The following is a 25,953-nucleotide window of genomic DNA, read 5'->3' on the forward strand; positions in this document are numbered from 1 at the left end:
GGGATTTTTCACTCCCACTCCGCCACTTTATTGCACTAGTGAATAAATGAGTTCCCAGGGTCCTAGGGAGAGAAAGAAATCACCAATATAAATGCATCAGGTACAAATTACCGAGCTAAATAGGCCCATAGAGACTGTAAAGCTGGCAACATCAACTGGAATATCTGAGAGGGGCCAGCAGGAGTAAGCCCACGGGTCAGAGTCCCAGTTCTGCAGTGTACTGTGGAAGCTTCAGCCCAGATCATTCCCACTGCAGCCTGCAGCAAGGAGTCCCTAGCAGAAGGCAGCTGTGACTTGGCACTGGCAATAGTCTTACCACAGCATCAGTTACAGTTCTCTCTCTCCCTCTCTTTTTAATTCTCCCAAATGCCACTCTTGGGTAGCATCCCTCAAAGCAGAGCCCCCATCCCGGAAGACCACTTCAATATAATTTCCATCTAGAAGCTGATCCCTAGGAATAAGTTGTTTTGTGGGGCTTTGTGTCTAATCTGCAATAAGGCAAAAGTAACACAAATTTATCATTAGTAACCACGATCCGCAGGGCATGAAAGCTGATCTTTTTATACCTTCTCCACAACTTACGCATATGTGCCCTAAAGAGTGTATCCATGGCTTTGCAGATTCTTCTCACCATAGTACTTTAATTCGGTCTTTGTTCTTGAATGATTTCGCCAGCACAAGCGAGGCCCCCTATAAGCTTCTTACAAAGCAGAGACCTATCATATACTTGCCTCCCCCTACACTGCCTCCCTGTTAAAAAGAACTGAATTCAATTTTCTCTACATGAGAAGAGACAAAGCTCTCTGTTAGCCTGGCCTTGTGTCTACCCAGCACTGTCCTCATAGGGTGTGGCTGTTTTACTTCGTACCTTCTTCTAGAGATCTATCCCGAACACATACTTGTTAGTCTTATTTCTCTTTTTATTCCTTAAAAAAGTAGCCTGCTCTGTCCTGACTAGAACGTGAGACAATGCAGGCCACTGAGCATGTGTTCAAATATGGTGACAGAGCTATATTATGACAAAGGTCTTTAAGGGATATTTGCCTTCCCCTTAAATCACCTTGGCTCTGTTTCTCCACACAGCGAGAGCCTGAAAAGTATGCCTTAAAAAAGTATTTCCTGGGAACATTTCAGCCAGGATCATTCATCCCAGAGCCTGCAGGAAGGAACCTGTGAACCAGTAGGGAGAATTCACAGTGGAATCCGTTTGAGTTTCCAACTTACTATTTATTCATACCTGGTGTCATTTTGGTTTTATGCATCCTGTTTTAGAGCATGCACTAGGCTAGGTAAAGAGATATTGCTCACATAACATAAACTAACGTGGGGAAAATTTCCACAAGCCTTCTTTAGCATGTCCATCAAATGTCATTTCCTAAAGATGAAAGACCTTTGTTAAAACAATGCATTTGTATAGGTTAAGCCTCATTCAGAGAGAGTGCTTCAACATAGGATTTTTAAATGTCTTTAAAAATATTCCTTTGCTCATTCAGGATTATTTCTTACTGCGTTCATAATAACTACATTAACCAACAAAACAGAGCCTTTATCTGTAAATTAAGCCTCTTATTCCTTTTGTGTAATAATTGTTATGTGGTTTGGGGATGATCTACAGTTTTAAATACATTATATCCTGTTATATCAGTTATGACATGTAAATGGAAATATTACAGATTATCAACCTCTCATTCACCAGTTCTATAGCAAAGAACCAAATTGCCCTGATTTGCAAAGAAATTCCTAGAAATTATTTTTCTATTAAAGATTGATCATTTTAATCCTTTAAAAAATATTTCAGTATTTTGCAGTCATTCACTATTTCTTTGAAAAATTTTGAATTATAATAACATGTAATACAGTCATTATTAACTAAAACTCAAAGTATATACTACAGTCTTCCATTTTTGTTGTGGCATCTTAACCCTCAATTTGCTGAGCCTGCAATGAGGAGCATAACCTGAATTAAAGGATGCTAACTTTGCATGTGAGAGATAGGGGTGGAGGGCAATGCCCGATTTTAAATGATGGCATTAAAACAAAAAGAGAGACCATAACATCAACATAATAGGTGGCAACTAGGTGGGAAAAGTAGTGGATCTAGAATCCTGTAATTTAAATTTTATCAAATTTAAACTCTCTTTCTTGCCTTAAAGAAAAGTACTGCAGCTGGGATACAATTCTGAGTCCCCTGTCCCCACTTCCCTAGCAGCTGAATTCCAGAGAAATACCCCATATGAAGGGTTTCTAAGATGACCCTGGGCATTTCCTACTGAAACCAGTTAATTACCAGTTAATTGCGCCAACCTCCACCCTTAGCACTGAGGCGCTGCTCCCTTTCCTTTTCCCCAAACACAGGGCAGAAGCCAACCCTCTCACTTCGCCCCTCTAATTTCAGTTTTCCAGCGCCTGGCCATCCTTCCCTCCCTTCCCTCACCTTCCTCCTCCAATTCTTTCAGAAAACGAGATGAAGCTAATCTGTGTTCTTTTCATCCACTTCCCCTCCTGCCTCACGGCCACAGGAAGGGGCTGGCTCTGCTGTGCTTCGCCCTGTCTCATCACAGCCACGTGCTAAGGGTACATCACCGTTTAGAAAGGACCCTCGTCATACGCAGTCAGCATCCCAACTGCTCCCCAACCTGCTAAATTTATCCGGCACAGCCTCCCATCTGATGCAAATGAACTGGCGCTAATTTTAGCAGAGGAAGCAGCGCTTCCAAGGTCTGTGCGCCTGACACTGAGGAGGTCTGCGCACTACATCTCGCACAGCTGTATCCTGTCGTTGGGTCGGGGGCGCTTTGGGTAGCACGTGAGCGTCGCTGCTGGAGAGCATCTGGGATGTGCCCACTCAGGACATGCAAAGGAGCCTGCGACCGTGCCCGAAGTGTATCAAACTATGCCTTCTACGTTCCTTCCCACCCGAGGCCAGCAGAGGCGCTTGATAAACGGCCCCGAGGAGAGCTCTTCTTACTGCCTCGGGATGGAATGACTCGCAGGCAGAGGACACTCCATCAAGGCAGAGAGCCGGCAGATTGAAAGGCGGGAAGAACTCTCCGTGATGCGGGGCATCTGCTTACTAATAGCAGCCGCGCTCCCATCCTCTTCCCATTCATCCCCGACAGAAACCACTCCTGAGAGAGGCACGCCAGCCAGCAGATGGTCTCTGGCTAAGGTGTAATCAGGAGCAGCTTGCTAAATTTACCCAAAACAAATAGAATTACAGGCTTGTGCCCGAGCCTGAAATTGAATTGAGAACTTGGGTGGCGGATAATGGAAACTAAAATGGGAGAGCTCGAAATGTCTCATAGCACGTTGGGACGAGGCCGGCACGGGACAAGCCACTGCGGCGAACTTCACTACTGCCCACCAGGTCACCTATTTCCAGAGACCTTCTCTACCAAAGCAGGCTCGTTCGCCCCCACTATCAAAGTTTCCAGAATCGGTCCACGTGTCGCCAGCAAATGAAGTCATCCGCCTTTATCTGATGTGTAGTGAACGAAACAGTACCCAATATTTTGAATATGTTTTGCTCAGTGGCAATACCTTCATTTTAGGATCACTGTAAAATGTCAACAGTTTTAACCATTTTTGCATTTCGAAGGTAAGGGTCATTAAGGGCTCTGAATAATGTTTCGGGGGTTTTTTTTGTTTTTTTTTAGGGGGGGTTAGTCCTCACCCAAGGATATTTTTCCCATTGGTTTTTAAAGAGACACATTAATGTGAGAGGCATTGATTGGTTACCTCCCAAATGCAGGGATCAAACCTGCAACCCAAGCACTTGCCCTTGACCAGGAATCAAACCCATGACCCTATGGTGCATGGGCTGACGCTCTAACCCAGGGGTGGGCAAACTTTTTGACTCGAGGGCCACAATGGGTTCTTAAACTGGACCGGAGGGCCGGAACAAAAGCATGGATGGAGTGTTTGTGTGAACTAATATAAATTCAAAGTAAACATCATTACATAAAAGGGTACTGTCTTTTTTTTTTTTAGTTTTTTTCATTTCAAATGGGCCAGATCTGGCCCGCAGGCCGTAGTTTGCCCACGGCTGCTCTAACCACTGGGCACATCATCCAGGACAAGGGCTCTGACTAATCTTGATCTTCAATGCCCTGGTGTTAAGTCTATCTCCAAAACCCCCCACTGCGCTGAATTACGCTCTGCTTAGATTACAGCGGTTCTCAACCTGTGGGTCGCAACCCCTTTGGGGGTCAAACGACCCTTTCACAGGGGTTGCCTAAGAACATCAGAAAACGCATGTATAATTACATACTGTTTTTGTGATTAACCACTTGTTACTATGCCTTAATTATGTTCAATTTATAACAATGAAAATACATCCTGCATATCAGATATTTACATTACGATTCATAACAGTAGCAAAATTACAGTTATGAAGTAGCAAAGAAAATAATTTTATGGTTGGGGGTCACCACAATACGAGGAACTGTATTAAAAGGTCGTGGCATTAGGAAGGTTGAGAACCACTGGTTTAGAATGATAGTTACTTAAAGCCTTAGAAATGGCCTGGGGGTGGGGGGGGGTAGGGGGGAGGTAGCATAAAATTAGGAGGAAATCACTTACCCTATGCCTGGGTTTCACTACTTACATAGTAAGAACTGTGCCACCCATGCAAATCACCATGTAAAGGTGGTATAAACGTAAATGAGGCAAAATATGTAGAGATACGAATTCTAAAGAGATGAAGTCTTAAAAGGTTAACCCAAACTATCAGCAGTCACTTTAAAATTATTATCCTCATCGATACTAATATCACTAGAGAAACCTGTTTACCCATTTAAAGAAATACTGAAAACCTGTGAGAACATGCATGAAACTACTTCTAACCCAATAATCAGACAGAATCTCCTCATTCTTCATGATTAAAATCTCACATTATGGAAAACTTAATTTTCATACATCAGTCAGAATAACATTTTCAAACATCAGTTATATGAAAAGTGTCTTAAGAGCTTTCTGATTTAAGTATTCTGGTTGTAAGGAACTCTCTGCCATGCTAAAAAGGAACCCCAAAAGAAAGGTCTTCCTTGTGGCAGAATCAAAGTATTGGGGGGGATATTTTTAAAAAATCATCTGAATAAGAGCTTCATTCTCCAGGTTTGCTTTACAGACTGATGTGTTGAAACATCTTTTAGCATAATTATTTCAGAAGGTGGCTGATTTGAAATGAAACTAACTTTATTGTTAAACTAGAGGCCTGGTGCATGGATTCATGCACCGATGGGGTCCCTTAGCCTGGCTTGTGGGGATCAGGCTGAAACCAGCTCTCCAACATCCCCTGAGGGGTCCCAGTTTGCAAGAGGGCGGTTCTTGGATGACGCAGCATGGAATTGGGCTTCCCCCACTCTGGTTCTGGTGCGTCATCCAAGAACCACAGCTGCCAAGCCACCACAGCTCGCCCCCCACTCTGGTTCTGGTGCGTCACCCAAGAACCACAGCTGCCAAGCCACCACAGCTCTGCAGCTCCTGCGCTGAGTGTCTCCCCCCCACCCCCACCCCCATGGTCAGTGCGCGTATAGCTACCAGTCAGACAGTCGCTTAGGCGTATATATGTGTGTGTGTGTGTGTGTGTGTGTGTGTGCGCGCGCGCGTTCCATTAAATGAATATGACAAAGTGTGTCCTTACTCTCAGGGAGAGCACATTATTAGTGATATGTTACAAAAACGAACATGATGCTAGACCCACTTTACTAATATATGTGCCCTCTCCAAAGATAACTTTATCTGCTATCCTCTCTTACCTTCTTATATAGAAATACAAAATGAATTCTGAAAGTACAATTAATATCTATGCTTATAGGAATAAATGTTTGAGCAGAAGAATAATCTAATGGGAAGAGCACAGACACGGATATCTAATTACTACATAACCCTGGGCAAATGGTTTAACTGCTCTGTGATTCAGTTTACCCATCTGTAAAATCAGTAAAACAGGCTCGCTACCTGTCCCCAAGGTAACTGGTGAGAGCCCATGAAAAGATGTTGATGAAGCCTATTTAGACACCAAGCCTAAAAGGTCTGGCACGTATTTGTGAAAGCACAATTATAATGATTTCCATTACTATTCTAGTAGACTCTGAATTTTAAGCTTTAAGAATAATTCTTACTATTTTATTTTAAAATGCTTTAAAAATATCACTTTAACACCAAAATCTACCATACGATTCTCAGTAAAATTATGGCACTTATAATATTGTCATGTTTATTATTTAATCATTGCTTCAAAAAGTTGAGGTACATACATAAAAAAGCAACCTTTGTTTTCTGTACTTTAAATGCAATTTGTTCTGCAAAACTACTGTGACATTAATAATAAAAGACAAAACCTATAGGAAAAAATGCTTAACAAGGACCTGGCAGTAATCTCAGTTAAAGGCAAAAATGCTATGAATTTTAAGATGTGGGACCTGCTATATACTAAGTAAATATTTATGGTTTATAATTTGTGAAGCGGTAGGCATTGCATATCTACGGGTAAAAATACTGTTCAGCCCTAACCGGTTTGGCTCAGTGGATAGAGCATTGGCCTGCAGACTGAAAGGTCCCAGGTTCGATTCCAGTCAAGGGCATGTACCTTGGTTGCAGGCACATCCCCAGTAGGTGTGCAGGAGGCAGCTGATCGATGTTTCTCTCTCATCAATGTTTCTAACTCTCTATCCCTCTCTCTTCCTCTCTGTAAAAAAAAAAAAAAAATCAATAAATATTTTTTTAAAAAATACTGTTCATTGTAAGAAAGGCAATATTAAATACTATCAAATAATTTAAGTTAAAATGACCGAGGAAAGCATCAATGGCATCCCCTGCTATTAATTTCACAGACATATCATTAGAGAGGAAACTGAGTCCTACAGAAAAGGTGTGAAACTCTAAGGTGCCCCGAGTACTGATTCTCTATGCAACAAATCTGCAAACACTGCCTGCGGCATGCTGTATCTGAAATCTAGGCAGCTGGAAATCACAGCAGACAAGAAGTTTCAGGTCATTGATCTCAGGATTGGAAAATTTCCCCCCATGAGCCAAAATGAATCCAGCACGTATCTCTCTCTCTCACACACACACACACACACACACACCTCCCATATCCTGAAAAAAGTAGCATATTACTGAGAGATATCGTTAGAAAATGTATGCTTCTGTAATAGACAAAGGGCATGAGTCCATAACTGATCGGTGGCAATGTTCAATCATTCAGAAACTATTCATTGAACACAGCCTATGTACTGGGCACTGTGAGAATCAATAGTAAGAGATATAAAAATAACAAACATTAAGCACTTTCTATTCTAAATTCTTTACTTCATTTAACATTTAAAACCTCCTTCCTAATTTTCTCTCTCCCTCTCTTTTTCTTTATCTTTCTCCAAAATAATCATCCCTATGTTTAAGGAAACTAAAGCACAAAATGATTAAATAATTTGCCCAAAGTCACAGAACTAATAAATGGCAAAGCCACGACTTGAACCCAGGCTGCACACTCAATCACCACATCATATTGGTGTGCAAAGCGGAACCACGAGGGAGGCACAGGAAGCATTATTAGTGGAGTGTGCACTGCCTGAAATGATTCCAAGCTTAGGACTTATCAGCTCCATGGATCCTCCCCAGGTTACCCCCAGGAACAGTCTTCTACTCCTTACTTTGGTCCATCAAGGTGCCTTATACATATTTCAATGTTTATACTTATCAGACCTGGTCTCATTGCTTGCCTACATATTTGCCCTTTTGATGTTTGGGGTCTGGTCTAGAATCTAGAATCCAATAGGGACAGTAAATAAAAGATTTAACTTGAACTTAGAATGTTGGACAACTGGTCCAAAATCTATAGGCATAACTGTTTTTGTTTGTTAAAGGCAGCATGTGATAATAACAAATAAGAAAAAGTGTTATTTTAGCACAGGTTGCTAAATTATGGACTGGGGTGAAGATAGGGCTCAGAGCTAACTCTATTTGGCTTTAGCAGTGGTTCTCAAACTTCTGGCCCTTTAAATACAGTTCCTCATGTTGTGACCCAACCATAAAATTATTTTTGTTGCTACTTCATAACTGTAATGTTGCTACTATTATAAATCATAATGCAAATATCCGATATGCAGGATGGTCTTAGGCGACCCCTATGAAAGGGTCGTTCGACCACCAAAGGGGCCACGACCCACAGGTTGAGAACCGCTGCTTTAAAGGATGGCAATGACTCCGATAATTGGAGGAGAGGAGAGGCTGTGTGGGGTGCTGAGCAGGGGCAAAGGAGATAGAAAAGGAATGCCCGAGGCAGGTCTAGGTGGGATGGATGGAGCAACCTACAAGCAGAAATGGCAGATTCGTGCAGGGACTCAGTGCAAGATAAAATGAGGAAGGCAAGCTGAGGGCCAGAATGAGCATCCGGTCAGTCCCTTTTAATACTAAGGTAAGGAGCCTAAAATACATTCTTTGGACACTGAAGAGTTGTGAACAATGGAATAACATGATTAGAAGAGCAAGATGGGCAAAATATTTTGGTTTCAGGAAAAACAAAGATGGATAAAGAAAAATGCGCAATCTCTAGTTTTTGAGGGTCAAATCTACTTAGAAACCTCCCTTTGGTAATAAAAAGAGCAGCTGAGACGTTCTCCACTTGCTGACATATATCCACCAAGAAAACTATAACCAGTAGTTTCTAATACAACTAAACTTCATTTAACATTCACTGCTGCCATATTATTCTATGTGCTAAGGGTATAGAAAATACTATCATCTTTAGGGCTAAGAATTTCAAGTTTTGAAAATGAAAATATAAAATACAAAAGAAATTAATAAAAACAGTCAGATGCTTGTTTGCAAAGGTCAGCCAAGGAGAGTTATTATTCTTCTGTAATATAGTCTGTCAAAAGAAAACAGTGCATTTGTTCTAAAACAAATTATACCATCAGAGAATGGAAAAGGCCTTTAGAAGTAATGCAATCCCACAGCATTTAATAGAAGATTAGATTGAGAGGACCAGAGAAGTTAAGCAATCTGCCCAAGGTCACACAGAAACTTACTAGTATAATATAGATTCTAAATCTAATCTCCTAACTCTGCTTTACCTCTGCTGCTTTTCTAGTACTATAATATGATTGCTCTAGAAAAAGCATTTCTAGTATAAACTGGCTCAAAACAAGTTTTAACTCTTTAAAAGATTAAAACAATAGGCCAATAGAAACAGGCCATTCATTCATTCATTCATAGCCTAGTGAGGCAATGTGGGAGCAGAGGAAGGATTCAGATTAAAGATAGAAACATTCCAAACCCTACTCCCTGTGTTCTCACAGTCTGGAAGTTGTGTGAAATACACACCAGATTTTGAAGACTTACTATAAATAAAAGTAAAATATCTCATTCGTATTTTTATATTGATTAGGTGGTGAAATGATAATATTTGGATGTGCTAGGTTTAATATAAAATTAATTTCAGTGCCTTTTTAAAGTTTTAAAAAATGTGGTTATCAGAAAACTGAATTATATGTGGTTCCCATTCTCAAAAAATATATGTGGTCCATTCTCTTCAGATTCCACAAAAAGGCGCTGGAGGAGGAGCAAGGAGATTAAGCAGCTGTGGCTCTGACATGCCCAGGAAGGCTAGGAAAGGAGACAAGATGGAATCTAATCAATTCTGAGATAAGGATCTTAAGAGGGACAAAAAGACTAGTCCTCGGGGCATTACATTACAGGGGAAAGGTGGGGAATTACCCAAGAGAAAGGAATCTCTCCCATCATCTTACAATGCCTTTGGGCAAATCAGGTCTCCTCCTTCCTCCCAAGACCTAAACTTGCAGTTTATCTTTCTGTTTTGTTCTCTGTGGAACCATGAGCCAAATACACTGCAGATGGATAGCTTCTTAGAATATAACTGAACACATGCCAGCCCTTATGTTAGAAAAGCATCCACCTTCAGTGGCCACAGTTACCATGTGAACATTCTTGGTCCTCATGCATGAAGTCACCAGATTACAAAAACAGCTCTCTCTCTCTCTCTCTCTCTCTCTCTCTCACACACACACACACACTCATCAACTCATCAACTCATCATAGAGTTGTTAGATATAAACCACTATTTCCATGAATGTCTTACACTGCAGTTTATTTAATTCCTTATTGTGCTTTTTAAATAGAAATGTGGACCTCATCTGTATTACACAAACCTCAAATATATGAATTGTAGATAAACTTTCAGAATGCCTTCATGGTTATCAAACTAGCAAGAGTTGAATGATCAAGGTCAATTTTACCATTTTCTAACCCTGTTTGGCCAGTGATATAGCAATAATCTTAACTAAGCAGATTCTTCTCAAAACTAAGGGTGAATAAATCAAACTAGAACCAACACTATTTTCAAACAGAAAATACTAAAAGCTAGTGACATAAGTATGTACAATGAATAGATACTGTTTCCATATTAATGAGAAAAGAAGTTAATTTTACTTAAAGGTGTTTCAATATTTAATTTTAATAATTAAACTTGTTTTAATAATTAAAGTAAATTTTAATAATTAAACTAGTCCAGTATTATTAAAGAATTAGACTTATCTACTACTTAATCATTCATTCATTCATAGTATTTTTTTATCATATGCCATGATTATTCTGATATTTATGCTTCTCAACTAAGTGAATATTTAGGTTATTGTAGTCTAAATTATCTAGGAGCAAACTTCAATTTTTATTGTATTTGGAATAGTGCTACTCTTAGAAATTTATTTATAGGATGACTTTGTTCTTGAGCTAATCAGAATTTGTGCCACTTATATAACAATGTTAACTAGCATGACAGTTTAGTCTTTAATGCAATTTTGCCTAAATATTTCTTATATCCCCTTAAAACATTAAGAGCAAATAACTTTAGAGACTCCGTTCAAAACTCTTTTGTGCAACTACCAGTTCTTTTCATCTAAAGAAACCAACACAAAAGAACAGACATGGTGCCAATTCCTTCCACATCCATTAAAAACACACTCATGTATTCATATGCATGGCTATCAAATGGACATTAAAATGGAGATGAAAAACACTGAAACGTGTCTTCAAAGAAGGTGGAAAATTTTGCCTATTATATTCATTGCTATATCCCTAGAACCCAGGAGACTTGACAAAGTAGATGCTCAGTAAATATTTGTGTATTGAGTGGCACATAACTGGCACTCAAAATATAAATGTTTGCATGGTAGCGGTGAGGTCATTAGTTATTAACAATATGCTACATAATCACCATTTCACTGTAAGCTACAGTGTGAATATTTTAAATGGCAGCTGTCAGAAATTATTAAATGTAATGATAAGAAGGTACTTAATAAGTTTTCTTTGATAAATGGTTGAATAAATAAACTGTGAAGACTGGGTCAAGGTTTAGAAAAATGAGTCACAGAGACATCATGATTTCAAAACTACATGGTTATGTTGAAAGCTGTTGAGGAGCAGAAGGACGGCCCAATCTTTTCTTATAAACCTCCAGGAATACAGTTTTAACATGGTGTCAAAGACAGTTGTTATAATTTTTCCAAAATTAGATATAAAGACTAGGATGACAATGAGCCATCCAGTCAGAATTTGTCAGGATCAGAAATCTCTGCCTGATTTAGAGTATTCTCAGATATAAAAAGTGTAAAAACTAAATGGTACATTCAACCACGTGGGCTGGATGGTCACCAAAATGATTACATAATTATTTCAACATAATTACATGCCTGGATATAATCTTCTTACACAGTCTGAAAATATGATGTTGAGATCAGGACATTTTGTTCACTTATTTTTTTTAAGTAAATGGTATAATCCATCTTGCAAAATACACTTGCTTTTGAAGTATTTTGCTGTGGTAACTCCCCAGACATATCTATTTAAAAAGGGTTATACTCCAACCTGAGACATAAAAGTACAAAATCCCTTTAAATATAAATCTATAAATTGCCTTAAATAGTCTGTTCACACAGCTCTAAATTTATCCTTACCACCACTGTCTACTAACATAAAAACTGTCCATTAAAAACAAACTCAAAAGCTAAGTTGTCGTCTATCAATGCAGACACATATTATTTTTCCCTAAAAAAATTAAAATTAAAAAAACTAATTATGTGGCTCAGGAACATGTTATGTGCAGATGTGATGGTTCAAGGGGCAAAGAAACAATTATAGCCCCATCCACTCGCAATGCATTATGCATTTCCCACAATTTCCATTAGCTTACATCATAGTAGGACTTTACAAAATTTTCATTTGAAAAGACTCACTTTCCTTAAGATCTTGTGCACAAAACACCCAAAAGGTGCATTTTGGGAGAAACGAAGAAAATGCCATGATGCTATCCATGGCTGCTGCAAGACTTGTTTCACTTCCTTTTGTCAGGAGTAGAAAGTCAAAGGAGATTTCAAACGGTAGGCAGATGTAAATGGCATGTGGCTGAAAAGACATAAAGCAGCATTCAACAGGGAAGTCCCACCCCACTGAGTCTGTATAAGCGCTCACTCCATCTCTGTTGTAGTTGAAGACAGCGGCTGTCAATCAATCCACGCTCAGTGGTTAAAGAACTCTATGTCTGCTCCTCAGTAGGGTGTAAATTGCTCCAACAGTCTAGGTAGAAGCAACGGATTTGCAAGCGGAGGGGGGAAAACGGGTTTACTCTCACATACTCTGAGGTCAATACTCTTGCCTGTTTTCTGTCTTCTCTAGAAGCTTAAGGCTCTCGGAGGCCACCATTACAGGAGCAGCAGAGGGCATAGAGCTGGAGCACCTCACTCCGGTTAAGAAGCTGAGGACATCATGCAGATGTTCAGTGATTATTGACAGTAAAATAGAGCAGAGAGATAAAGTTTACCAGTACAACACAAATACGGTGGTGTTTTCTCAGAAGCATACACGGGGACACAGCCCCATCCTGTTCTGAATTCAAAGGTAACCTTGCCAACCACTATGTCTGAGTAGATCACTAACCTCTTTAACACCGCAGGTTGTTCATTCTGCACCACCTCCGCGTGTTATCAAGAAAACGTAGTAAAAGTAATTGTGGCGCGCTTTGGTGACCAGAAAATGCTGGAGAGACAAGCCAACTGAATTTTTGGTGAAGAAGTGGCTAGGGAGTTTGTTAGGTCTGGACTTCAGGCTGTTCTGTTGTTGGAGGTGCTGCCCCTTGCTAATGGTAGGTGTGTATGCAGTAGCCTGGAGCCAAATCAGGACCCACAGGAGACTGGAGGCAGGCCCGGGCTGGGGGCCCCCATACCACAGAGTGATGTATGCCTCCTCCGTTTGCTTGGAACCCCGTCTCTGCAGCACAAGTGCCTCAGCTGGGAGGATGCAGAACATGCACCAGGTCCAGCTGCTGTAGGTGAGCCCAAATGCAGTCAGCAGTTCTGATCTGGGAGAAAGGGAGGTGGCTTTGTCCAGAGAGGCAGCTTGGTACCTTTCCAAGGGAAGAGAGAGAGAAAGTGTGTGTGTGTGTGTGTGTGTGTGTGCGCGCGCGCTAAACTTTATCAAAATAAAATGCCTGTTGCCCAGCTGCGCCAGGATCAGTGGTTGAATGCTGATCTATGAACCAGGCGGTCATGGTTGGATTCCTGGTCAGGGTTGCTGTCTCGATCCCCAGTGAGGGGCGTGCAGGAGGCAGCTGATCAGTGATTCTCTCTTATTGATGTTTCTATCTCCCTCTCCCTCTCCCTTCTTCTCTGAAATCAATAAAAAATATTAAAAAAATAAATACCTGTTGAGATTTACAAGGAAACACTTGGGAGCTTAATTAATAATGAAATGTGATGAGCATGTTGATGCTATTGATTTTGTTTCCAATATGCTTGTTCACCCCCCCCCCACACACACACACACCCTGCCTGCCAGCTCCAGAGCATTCAAGAAACAAGTACTATCCCATTGCAAAGATGGAATTAGTCAAAGTGTCTCTATTACATAGCAAGTAGAAGCCAGATGCCAGAAGCCGTATGCTGGGCAGATGTTAGAGTTTTAAAATGAGAACTACCTGAGCAGCCAGCCCTAGATGATAACATGGCATTCTAAAAATAGGACATCGACACCCCACTGAAATCAACTGTTCATTTATTTATTCTACATGACGGGTGCTGTGGGGCACCAGCTTCTTGCAAGCCCGCAAAACTGTGCTCATTTATTCATAAGATGCTTCTAAACAGAGGCCCATGGTACCTGCCCATTAAAAACAGACTCCCCACTGAGATACTGGGCACCACGTTGATTTTCCTTTAATTCCAAAAATTCAAATGGAGGGACAGAAATGCTGGCTGGATAGCTCTGGGTGGAAAAGCAAAGGGTGAGGGAATAAGTGTCACATGAGAGCTAAAGAGTAGAGGATGTTGCCAGACAGGCCTAGGTCAGCGTCACACAGGTGCTGGCACTGGAACTCGTTTCCTGAACATCTGTGTTGAGCACAACACAGGACTGCGGGGAAGAAATGGCAAATCTCACATTGCCGTAGCAAAAACATTAAAATAAAGCCCATTCCTGTTTTCTGCTGTGTCTGTCACACTCAGTGACATCCTTGTCCCAAGTTTAGCTATGTTTCTTGCTGCCTCATAAAACCCTAATCAACCCTCGCTTCTCTCCTGGCACCAAGGTACAACACCCTGATCTCTCAGAGCTAAAAGGAAGTAGCACCAAGACCAGCCCCCCTCCCCCAAATCTGGGGGAGGTTTCCTTTTTCTCAGAATTTGAGACTAAATACAGATTGGGGTATTCAAGTGGGAATTCAGCAGAGCTCCATCTCAAGGAAAATTCCAAATGCACAACCAGAAAGAAAGCATTTGTATGCTTTTCTGCCCCCTCTTTGTGGCGGGCAGAGATCTCACCTGGAATGGGAGCATGTGTGAAATACACGTTTTTAATCTAAAGTTCTCTACAACCTGGAGACCGACCCAATGAAGCGGATATAAAAGGGCAGATTTATTTTTCCGCCAGAAAGGAACCGTCAATGTAGTGGCTAATGGTAACCCTAAAAACTGGAATATGCCAACATTTTTTATTGTCAAGCAAAAAAACAACACAAAAAACCCCCCAAACCTATTATTTTTCAAAAGGAAGAGACACAAATGCCCAGAAGCCTGCAATGGATTCCAGCCAAGTCTCCACGATGGCCCTGCCTCCCCACCCCCTCCTTCTTTACCTCTGATGGTCTCCTCCTGCTCCCCTTGGAGAGGCTTCATTCCACACTAGGAACATGCTCTGGCCTCAGGGCACTTATATATGCATGAACATATGTATTATTTTTTTAAAGATTTTTTTATTGATTTTCAGAGAGGATGGGAGCGGGAAAGAGAAACATCAATGTGAGAGATGTCGATAGGCTGCATCCTGCACACCCCATACCCAGGATCAAGCCTGCAACCCTGGCATGTGCCCTAACCAGGAATCGAACCAGCACCCTTTCAGTGCACCAGACAATGTTGAATCAACCTGCCAGGGCCTCCGGACATTTAAACTCGCCATTCCCTCTGCTTGAAACTGTCTTCCCTCAGAAGTCAATATGGCTCTTTTGGTCCTCGCTTGCTCTGAGACTTCCCAGGTTTCTCCTCACATTTCACCTCACCAGAGAAAACTTTCCTGACCTTGAACTTAATTCTGCCGTACTTCACTCCCTTTCCCCATCCCTGCTTTGGAGCACTTCGACTAGCTCGCTGCTATATCCTCAGCACTTAGGACAGTGCCGGGCTCCTAAGAGATACTCAACTAGTAGTTATTTTTTAATGGAAATTTACTATTTCTTTAAAAGGGCATCTTCCGAAATAATATGTAACCTAAAATGTATGTCTCCTTTCCACAGGAGAGCAAGACGTGGGCAGTGGCTTTCAAAGGGCTCTGTTTTTATCTATTCAAGGCCTGGATTCCACAAATCAAATCAATGAATTATAATATGGAACTCTGGGTACTTCCTAATCTCATAACCTCTTCCTAATCATGCTTCTACCCCAAAGGTATCTATCTTTTTTATGACATATATTGTATACAGGGGAATTCAACACCAGGAAAATCATTGCAAAGTAGTTTTTAAATAAACCAAGTTGATATCACTATATAGCTTGTTATATCATTCATTTGTTGAATAATCCATCATGTTGTGTAACTCATCCTTACAATTCAAATGACCTACAGTTCTAGACACTGGAGAGTTTTGTTTAGTTAGGCAGCTACAACATATAGGAATTGAGAGAGCATAATTCTCAAAAGTCACACAAACAAACAAAAGTCTAGGAATAGAACGATTCCACGTGTAGCTACATAATGCACCCCTTCGTCCCAAAACACCTGTTGGTCTGCTAATCTGTTAAATACGTTTTAACTTAATAAGAAATGACTTATTTAAAAGTGATAGCCTTGTAAGAACCTGGTTATTACTTAACAGGAAAGGAGCAAAGGGAAGACTAAGTAATACAGGCATGCCATTTATACAGCCTCACTGCATAAAAAGCTGCCATTTCACACTCTCCAAGTCTGTTCCCCCGCTGATTGCTGGGGGAAGGGACTGGACAACAGACGCATGCCCAGTAAGGTCTGAGTGACACAGGAAGGTGCTTATTTGTCAATCACACCTGGGAACAGGTCATTGACCAGAATAGGTGTGGCCACTGCAAAGGGCAGAAACCTGAATATTTAAACTCCTGGATAAAGGAGCAGATTCTCTTGGTTTTTACTCTCTTGGCTCTCTCACATGCCAGGCTCTGGGCTCTCCTGTTGCGCGTGGGGGGCCAGGGGAGAGTGCTCCCCTGTGCCAACGTGGCTCACAGCCGTGTGGGCTCCACACAGTGGACTCATGGACTTTAGCCTGAATGCTGAACTGGGCCCAGCTGTGACAGGGAAGGAAGCTCTGGACACTGGCCTTCCTTTTGGCTTTACTGGAACTCCACTTGCACCTTTTTCAGACCTGACTTAAGGGGTATGGGACTTTGCAACCAAGGAATGTAACTCCACGCCAATAAAAGCCACTCATTCTGCTGTGCAAATCTCAGAAAATTCTTCTTCTAAAGATATCTAAGAACCCTACCCCACAAGTGAGGGAGGACTTCGATTCTCTGGTAACAAAAGTATTTCTTTCACAGACAGCTCTTGTTCTGCTCAAACTGCCCATGGGGCCTAGGGCACGTGCAGTTTGATTCATGAGCAGTGCTGCCCCCCTTTCCTCACACACTGGCGTACGTGGAAAACCATAATACGTACGTATAGTGCACATTGGGAGAGACTAAAGAGATAACGATAATAGCAAACACTTAGGGAGTGTCCAACAACTGAAACATTTTTTCAAATATTGAATTTAGTATTTACTCCAACCCTATGAGGTACATACTATTGGTATTTCTGTTTACAGACAAGGCAAGTACAGTACAATAAGTGCCTTAAAGTGACTTGCCCTGCATTATGTCCATGTTATTTCCAATGGCAAAAGGAGAGGCTGCTTTGAGTAGCATGAAGCCCACATATAAGCCCTTAATTAAATATCCTGGAAGCTCAGGATGATGGTGATGTTTCCCCTCAATGGTGAACTCCCCCAGACTCTGTAGGGCCACCTACACCTGGTGTGACAGCTACAAACCACAGCATTTAGTGAGGAGAACCAGGGCTCATCACTTCCATGAGGGCAGCCTTAAAAGACATTGGAAAGATGACTGAAAATCATGAAACATTTTACATAAATGTCCAGTATCTAGAACCTCAAAACCACTCTGCTCAGTGACAGAAGGCAAACATAAAAGAGCACATGTTGTATGGTTCCATTAATAATGGAGACAGTAGAGTAGAGGCTGCCTCGAGCTGGGCAGGAATAGAGAATGACTGTAAATAGGCACGGAGCTTATTAGGATGATGGAAATGTGGTAAAATTAGATTGTGGTAATTAGTGTGTATGACTGTAAATACACTAAGATTCATTGAATTACACATTTAAACCCCTTGAATTTTGTGGTATATATATATATATTACATCTCAATAAAACTGATTTTAAAAATGAAAAATAATTACAGCATCTATAAAAGCGGTAACTTATGACGGGGTGGAACAGAAGAAAATGATGCTAGTTTAGTGCTCATCATGCACATTACGGTTTCTGCTTTTCTCCCCACTCCTGTGCATTCGTGATGAGCCCTGAGAGAGTTACAGGGTGCCAGCACAGCACAGGTAAAAAGCACAAACAAGTAAAAGCTGCCTGGTTCCAACGGAGGGAGTAGACCACAAGGCCTGTGACCTCAGGGCAAGTCACTCTAAGGCACTTGGTATACTGTGGTTGCCTTGTCTGTCAACAGAAATACCAGTAGTATGTACCTCATGGGGTTGGAGTAAATACTAAGTTCAGTATTTGAAAAATGTTTCAATTATTGGACACTCCCAAAGTGTCTTTGCTATTATCAAAGACACTTCCAGTGTGCACTCCAGGTATTATAGTTTTTCCGTGTATGCCAACGTTTGAGGAAAGGGGGAAGGCACTGCTCACGAATCAAACTGCACATGAGTCAAACTGTGTTATCTCTACATTATTTTCTATGATAAATCATATTATAAGTGACATATTATTCAGTGAACGTGATAACATGTGAGAAAAAAATTAGTGAACTACATAAAAAAGTTTTTACAAAAATAAGGTTGAAATTCACTTAGAAGGATCTATTGAATTCACTGTAATCTAGTAAGTATGAGCACTATAAAAAGTACTTTGTCTACTCAACTGTTTGGGTCAAAGTAGAACTGGGTTGGGTTTACTGGTGTGTCTTTTAAAAATACTGTGTGATGTGTTGTGGTTTTGTTTTGTTTTTTCATGCAATGACGTGTACCCAGCAGAGACCCAAACTATATATGCAGCAACAAAACACGATTAAAAGCTTTTTAATGAAGGCACTATAAACAGCATTTTCCTTCTGCTGTAGAATATTTTAAATACAGAATTAGCAAGCCCCAGAGACTGGAATTTCTGTTACAGAAGAGATGAAAGGTTACTGTTTAAAAAGGAAAGAATATGTTTGACATATTCTATTTAGAAAATAAAAGTGCTTCCTAATAAAAGCAGAGCCCCACTTGATGCGTCTAATGCTCCTTCAGTGTTTGCATACGCAACTGAGTAATTAGAAAGCCCCACTCCAAAAAAAAAAAAAGTGAATAAAAAGCTATTGCAGACATCAGTCCCTTGTTTACCAGGCATGCTGGAGGCCCCCGGAGGTCACTGTGATTGACAGGATTTTGGTGTTGGTAGGAGGGTTGATAATGCACACACATCTCTTGAGAGGAGAGCTCCGAGACCTGACCATGTCTAATAGAAGGGCAGCTACTATGGAGAATAATGTCACAGGCAAAGCCTGGGGGACGACTGGGCAGAAGGATGTTCAAGGATTGCAAATGACATTCCCAGACAATTAGTACCCTTTGGGAAGCCAAGGGAGACCATGCCAAAAACAGAAAACTAAAAATTCCCAGGGCAAGGATCTTCCTTTGCCAAAGGCAAGGCACCCCGTGGCCATTTCCATTAGGTACACTTCAGTACCCTCAGCTCCCCAAAGCATCCTTCAAGCTGCTGAAGCTCCAGTCATTTTGGAAAAGCAACACTGGTTTCTATAACGCATGGTGATGTTATTTCCATTAGGCACGTCTGAAAGGCAGAAAACCACAGCTTTAAGTCACAAAGCCAACTTAGCTCTACCTCCTTGTCATATCTGAATTCCTAGAAACTTGATGAAAAGTATTTTCTCTGTTGAGATAAATGATGCCAATTATTCCCAAGGTTCTTACACTTGAAGTTCCCTGTGACCTAAATTTAACAAGAACATCCAGCCTATTTCATTGGCTACAATGATGCTTGGGATCCGTGGTTACAGAGAATGAATCTATTTCCATGATATGTTATTCAATTAGTTTAATGAACGTAACTTCAGACAAGGAAGATGTCACTCTTTGAGGTACACAAAGGCAGTGGCCGTAAGAACTTGTGTTTTCCTGTCCCTGTGCTAGACTTGCACTGAATGAGACCATCTATCAGCTGCTGTCCAAGCAAATGTTCAAACCATCAAAAAACAAAACAAAACAAAACTCGGTCTTTCTAAAAGTCCAAGCCTGGTGAGCAGAATCACAGTGCAATTGCTGATTCTGCTTCACAGAACATCAACTAAAACTAGAGAAGTACCTCTGCTGAAGTGTAAGTTTCTACAAAATGGAAATTTACCTTTTCCTGACACTTTCACCCCCCAAACACAAGCCATTCCTTGAGGCAAAGGAATAAAAATAATCTTGTCTTGACAAGGTCACACCAGGTTTTTCCTAGCTTAATCCTTTCAGAAAACTTCTCACATAATCCATTTCATCCTGTAGAAAGCCCTGCTTGGAGTTTCTATATGATATTGAAACAATAAACAGACATGCAGGGTGTCAAAGCTCTAAGCGAAATATATACAAAGGTCTTTAAAAGAGTATTTTCTCTTCCAAAACATAAAAAAAGAGTGTTTCTTTGGATTACTATGTGCTCCCTTTAAAAAACACACACAGTAGAAAAACATAAAATTGGACATCTAGCCAAACACCATAAATAAGCCACAAAGCAGGTATTCTAAAGACATTCAAGTGTGTGTGTGTTGTTTTAAATGCAACTTGGATTAAGTGAATTTATTTGAATATTTTCACTTGAAAAATAAAGTAATTTTAAGCAGAGAGAGGGGTGCTGTAGCATTTTCATTCTGAGACCGTCAGAACTGAAACTCAATCTCTGAAGGAAAGCTTCCTTTCTCCTTTGAACTGTAAGCAGGGCTCTGGGCCGGGAGGTATGATGGAGTGCACGCCACGGTGACAAAGCACAGTGACTCATTTTCCCATTCTCCCCTGATTTCTCATTCATAGCTGATTTCCCTCCTCACAAGGGGTGGGGGTGGGGGGGAATGACCCTCCACCATTCATTTGCCACAGGTCCACAGAACTATTCCAGGGCTTATGGGGACAGTGTGTCACCAGGACAACTGAAATAAACACGAAAGACAGATGTGAAGGCCGGAATTCTTCAAAGGCAAGAGGGTTTGACACTTCATAAATCACCGTGTCACTCTGGTATAACAAAAGCTGTTCTCATGTACTGTACTCGAGGCTTTCTCTCGCTATACTTGCTGGTGGAGTCTGTTTGCATACCACATCTGGCTTGTCACTAGAAGCTTTATAAACGCCACAAATCAATGAGAGTGAGAAAAGGGCAGGGTCTTTGTTCTTCATACAATAAAGCCCTGTTAATAAAGAATTCAGGAAACCAGCTACTAAAAATTTCAAAATACTAAAATTATCTCGGGTATGAAGTGAAAATCCTTCAAATTTGAACGTATATTTAAAAAGCATACCCACACAGTAAGTTTTATGGACTTGGTTCTCTGGCTACTTTTAGTGTATTCTGCTCTTCTCAAATCGATAGGTACAAAATATTGAGTATCTACTGGTACCTGTATTCAGGTTACTCCAAATCAACTATTCTGTCTCTCATCTGGTAGGCAGGTGAAAACTCCTTTTGAGTGTTTTAAGAACTCATTAAATGTTAGACTGAATTGACTAATTCTGTCATCTTAAGATTTTCTTCTGAACAAGCTACAGTACAAGAAAAGCTGGTCTTCCAACTATAATTAGCGAGTTTTCAGGACTGTGTGAGATCATGTTTCTGTCTGTTTGGTACAGCTCAGGTCTGCCTAAGGCAGAGTGAATCAATAGTAATGACTACAGATCACAGTGTTTTTGCTGTATCTTTCAATAAATTATCTTTACAGTGATAACTCAGGGTAGCTACAGTTATTCATACCTGATCATATAATCATATACAACATTCAAGTGAATCACACTGAATAACACACCCTGTCTACTTCCCAAGCTTGCACCCCCTTAAATTCAGTCCATAAATATTAATTATCAGATAACTGTAATGTGATTTGAGTCTTAAGTGGAAAATGAAGATATGCTATTTTCTCATTAGACCTACGTATTAGCTTTTGCTCTCTTGTTCTTTTAGAAGACAGGAAGGTCAGCCAGGCAGCAGAAATACACCTATCAATAACTCTCATATGGCAACAGTTCCTACTCTTTAGGAGTGAAAATTCTTACACAAAAACAGTATTTCTTTTACCTGAAAACGAAAAAAACTGAAAAAAAAGATGCAAAACAACAAAAACTACTCTAAGGGCTAGTAGAGTATTTTTATAAGATTTATATTTTATTATTCCCAACAGTGGGCATATTTTTTTGAAAAATAATGGTATCCGTATCTCCAAGACATGCAGACTTTTTTATACATAGATACGGGAAGACCTCGTTGGAACATGCATAGGTCACCCAGGACTCTCAGTTTCAGAGCGACCTACGTCCCTGGCTCTTCCTCATTTTTCTGGTCTCAGTTCAAATATTACTACCTCAGAGTCTTCATGGACCACCCATGCCATTTCAGTAGCTTTCCTGCACCTCCTGTTCTCTATCACGTCGCTGGTTCTCATTTACTTTATTTTTTGTTCACATCACCATCATCTCCACTTCTCTTGTTTATCCATTTATCTGAATATTGTCTATATCCCCTCTATCAAAATAAAGCTCCATGAGAGCAGGAACCCTGCCTTGCTAACAAACAGAAGGGTATTTCCAACACCTCAACCGGGTTCACCAAAGTTGAAGACCATTTAATTTCCACTGATATTGAGTCCGTAAGATAAACAGACAAAATCTTTTAATTTACCACGTTAATGTTTTGAGCTCCATTGCTTCTCTTTAAAAAAAAAAAAATCGACAATGGCAAGTCTTTACATAGCCTGAAAAATATTGTGTGTGTGTGTGTGTGTGTGTGTGTGTGTGTTTCTGGCTTGTTCTTTGCTTTTGAAACATTTTACATATACCAGACCCCTCTGGAGGGGCAGCTACCTTAGAGTTGGGCAATAGCCATGATCTCAAATCAATCATAAAATGTGTCCTGCCCTCCCCCACTTTAAAAAAAACAGTCTCAGGTATTCCAACTTATTTGTCTTCCATTTGTTTAAGCACAAAACAATCCAAGATGTGTTTAAGGCTTTTGCTCTCCTACTGTTTTGCAGCAGGCATGGTGCTTGCAAATGTGTCCGGCCCTTTGTGCGAATACCCAAAAGGCTACATCACTCACAAGCTCTGGTTCACAAGGGGGACCAGCAGGTGGAGAGCAGAAGAATCAGCAATGAGATTGTGCCTCCTGCTTGCTAAGAAGCAAAAGTGGCATAAAGAGAGGACCGTGGTTCCGGGCACATCAGTCCAACAAAGAGGCTCTATCATTAACAGAGACCAGAGAGAGATCATATTCAGTACCCCAATCCTACAAGCTTGCGGAATGCTCAGAAGGTTTAAGTGCACTTATCAGCCACCCGTCGCTTTTTATTTCTTTACAGAAATAAATCCCTTTATAATAACAAATGAGAGTCGCCTTCTTACCCAGAGGAGAGATGCATGGGTGCATTTGCATTTTGTTGGTAGGGAAGGATGACAACAGTAATCCACAGTCTCCCTTCTGCTACCTATTGACAATTAGCAAGAGTAGATATATCTTCTTTCTTCCAATTCCTTTTACTCTCCTAACAGGAAATAATTAAATTGTGTGGTAATGTAAAGTAACAGGTTGGTTTCTGAGTAGCTTTGAGGTGATGCAAGATAGACATTTAAATGTTCTATTGCAATGCAGTGATTTGGATCTGAAAAACCATTCTGTTGGGCTCTTTCTTCTATTTTGTAATTCATGTAGTTAATCAACCAAAATAATACTGTTTAACCTCTTTCTCCCCGTGTCAATCTTGACTATAGATGGGGTCACTGAGCCACGCACACTCTAACTTAAATTACCATGGGTGACTCCTTAACTAGAAGTTACTCACCTGTGTTCCTGGCAGATCAGATCTGTGAGCACCAAATTCACTGGAGGCAGCATAAAAGCCATTCTTGGCACCAGCTGTACCAGTAGCAACAATTGCTCAATATGTGGGAAGGGATATTAATCATGGTAAACATTGTTGTTTGCCTGGTCTCAGGAAAAGGCCCCCTGAGCACAGATTGAGTGAGTCACAGCAGAGCAGAAAGTGCCTTGGTCTAAGTCCAAGGGTCTAAGTCCATTAACAAGGCAACAGCAGCTTAAGGTGGGTGAAAAGCATAGGGCATTCTGTATTATTTACACATCATCTACCACTCACTTCATTAATGTAAACTTAACTAAAAGCATGTCTAATGCTATTGAATACATAGTGAAGAGAGAGAAAAACTCAAAATTACTGGTTTCACTAAGCCTGGGTTTTTATACATGAGGTACAGTCAGACCTCATGATTAAATCCAAGAAGAGGTAACTTAACTTGGTATCCTCCCAGGCATATGGCGAACCAGCTGAATATTCCTAAGTGCAGAAGGGATTTCCGTGTTACCTGTGGCCACCATCTGTGCCTACAGTGATGCCACTTTACATCTTTAATAACTCTTTGAATAGTTGCTTCATACTTGTAAGAGATCCACCCTAGAAATTTGTATTATAGCAAATCAATTTATAAAAACTAAAAGCATGTAAGTTCAGTTTTTAATTAAAGTCATAGATACGCAGAGTAGACACAGATGTGTGTGGTATTACACAAATATGTATTACTTATTATTGTATTTATTAACACGTTAAGAGCCCAGTCAGTCACCGGTGACTGACACTATACTTTCCAAACGGAAGACAAAACAGGCTAGGCGCTTAACGTGTTAATCTTAGAGTGATAGTACAGCATTAGAGAGAGGAGCAGGAACGGTGGAGTCGCAGACAACCTAAGGGGGTTTTCTTTCATATCCAGCATTGCCTGGGGGACTTCAGACAGAAACGTTAACCTCTCTGAGTCTCTGTTTCTTATGTAAAAATGAAGGTAATTACAGTATAACTTGTGAGGGTTATGAGATTAGGAGATTAATGAGCTACTGTTAGGATGGAAGCACAGTTCTTAGCACACAGTGGACATGTGGACAGCGGATACGTAATGTATACAAACAGTCTGTATGGTACACTCTCAATATACGTTGCATTCTTATCTTTTTTCTCCCCTAAGTCATATGTTAATGTGCATATTTCAATGGTGTGGTGTGTTGTTTTTTATTTGTTTTAGCAACAAGCACCTCACTTAAATGATCTGATTTTCCTAAAACTTATTTCTAAATTTTCTTTCAGAACTTTCATTTAGTTAGCAATCAAACTTACATTGCCCTGTGGAAGATGCTTATGAGGGAAATGCTGAAGGACCAGAAACTGCTCACAAAGTTAATTAAAAGAAGACATGATGCCATTCTTATAACCACCAATACAGGACCACAGGGGGGGAATTGATAAAGATCTTGTAGCATCTTTCTGGAATGATTCTGGAATCTAGATTCTAGAATTTAGAATATCACTGCTTTTTGCAATGATAGATTTCGCCTATAAGACTCAAGGACCCAGAAAGGAAGCCTGATCCTGGTTCTAGATTGTGGGTCTGCAGCCAGAGTTACATTTTCTCTGCATCAATTCATTCCAGCCTGACATGGAAACATTCTTCCTACAGCTGAAGCTGGGCTTGACATGGGAGTTCTGCTCGCTCTGACAGGAGAAAGCAAACAGCGCAGACTTGGTTGGTTCTGAATGTAGACACCTTCTGTCACGAGCCCTTGTGTTCTATTCCACAAGGCAAAGGTGATACAAATGCTGCCTTTCTAGAATCATCTTTCTATGTGCTTTTATATTCAATCATGGACTGTAAGTAGAGTCTCTGATTAAATAGTTTCTCAAGTGAAAGTGTATCAAGAAGAGTAGAACAGGATTTACTTCTGAGTGTGAAAGTACATTATATTATTCTAGCATCTAGATCAGTGGAGTAGCAAGTTATCCCTAGGATATCAGGAAAGCAAATTCCTAAATAATAAGTGTCATGGTAAACGGGAGAGTATGAGAATAAACTGCAAATACAGTGGGAAATTGTAG

General features: G+C 40.6%; 1 protein-coding gene across 3 annotated transcripts in view; it reads right to left on the minus strand.

Annotated features, from left to right (window-relative positions):
* EFNA5 (ephrin-A5) overlaps positions 1 to 25,953 on the minus strand; it is a 277,501-nt gene that overhangs the window by 112,872 nt on the left and 138,676 nt on the right. The window contains exon 1 of one of the 3 annotated variants that reach the window (XM_015568399.1): positions 23,857 to 23,910. The exons of the other annotated variants lie outside the window; for them this stretch is intronic. Within the exon in view, the coding sequence (XP_015423885.1) occupies positions 23,857 to 23,909 (53 nt within the window). The 5' untranslated portion in view covers position 23,910. Of the gene's footprint in view, positions 1 to 23,856; positions 23,911 to 25,953 lie in introns of those variants that run through there. 3 annotated transcript variants of the gene reach the window in all.

This window comes from Myotis davidii, unplaced genomic scaffold (assembly GCF_000327345.1).
Source record: "Myotis davidii unplaced genomic scaffold, ASM32734v1 scaffold812, whole genome shotgun sequence".
NCBI classification, from domain to species: Eukaryota; Metazoa; Chordata; class Mammalia; order Chiroptera; family Vespertilionidae; genus Myotis; species Myotis davidii.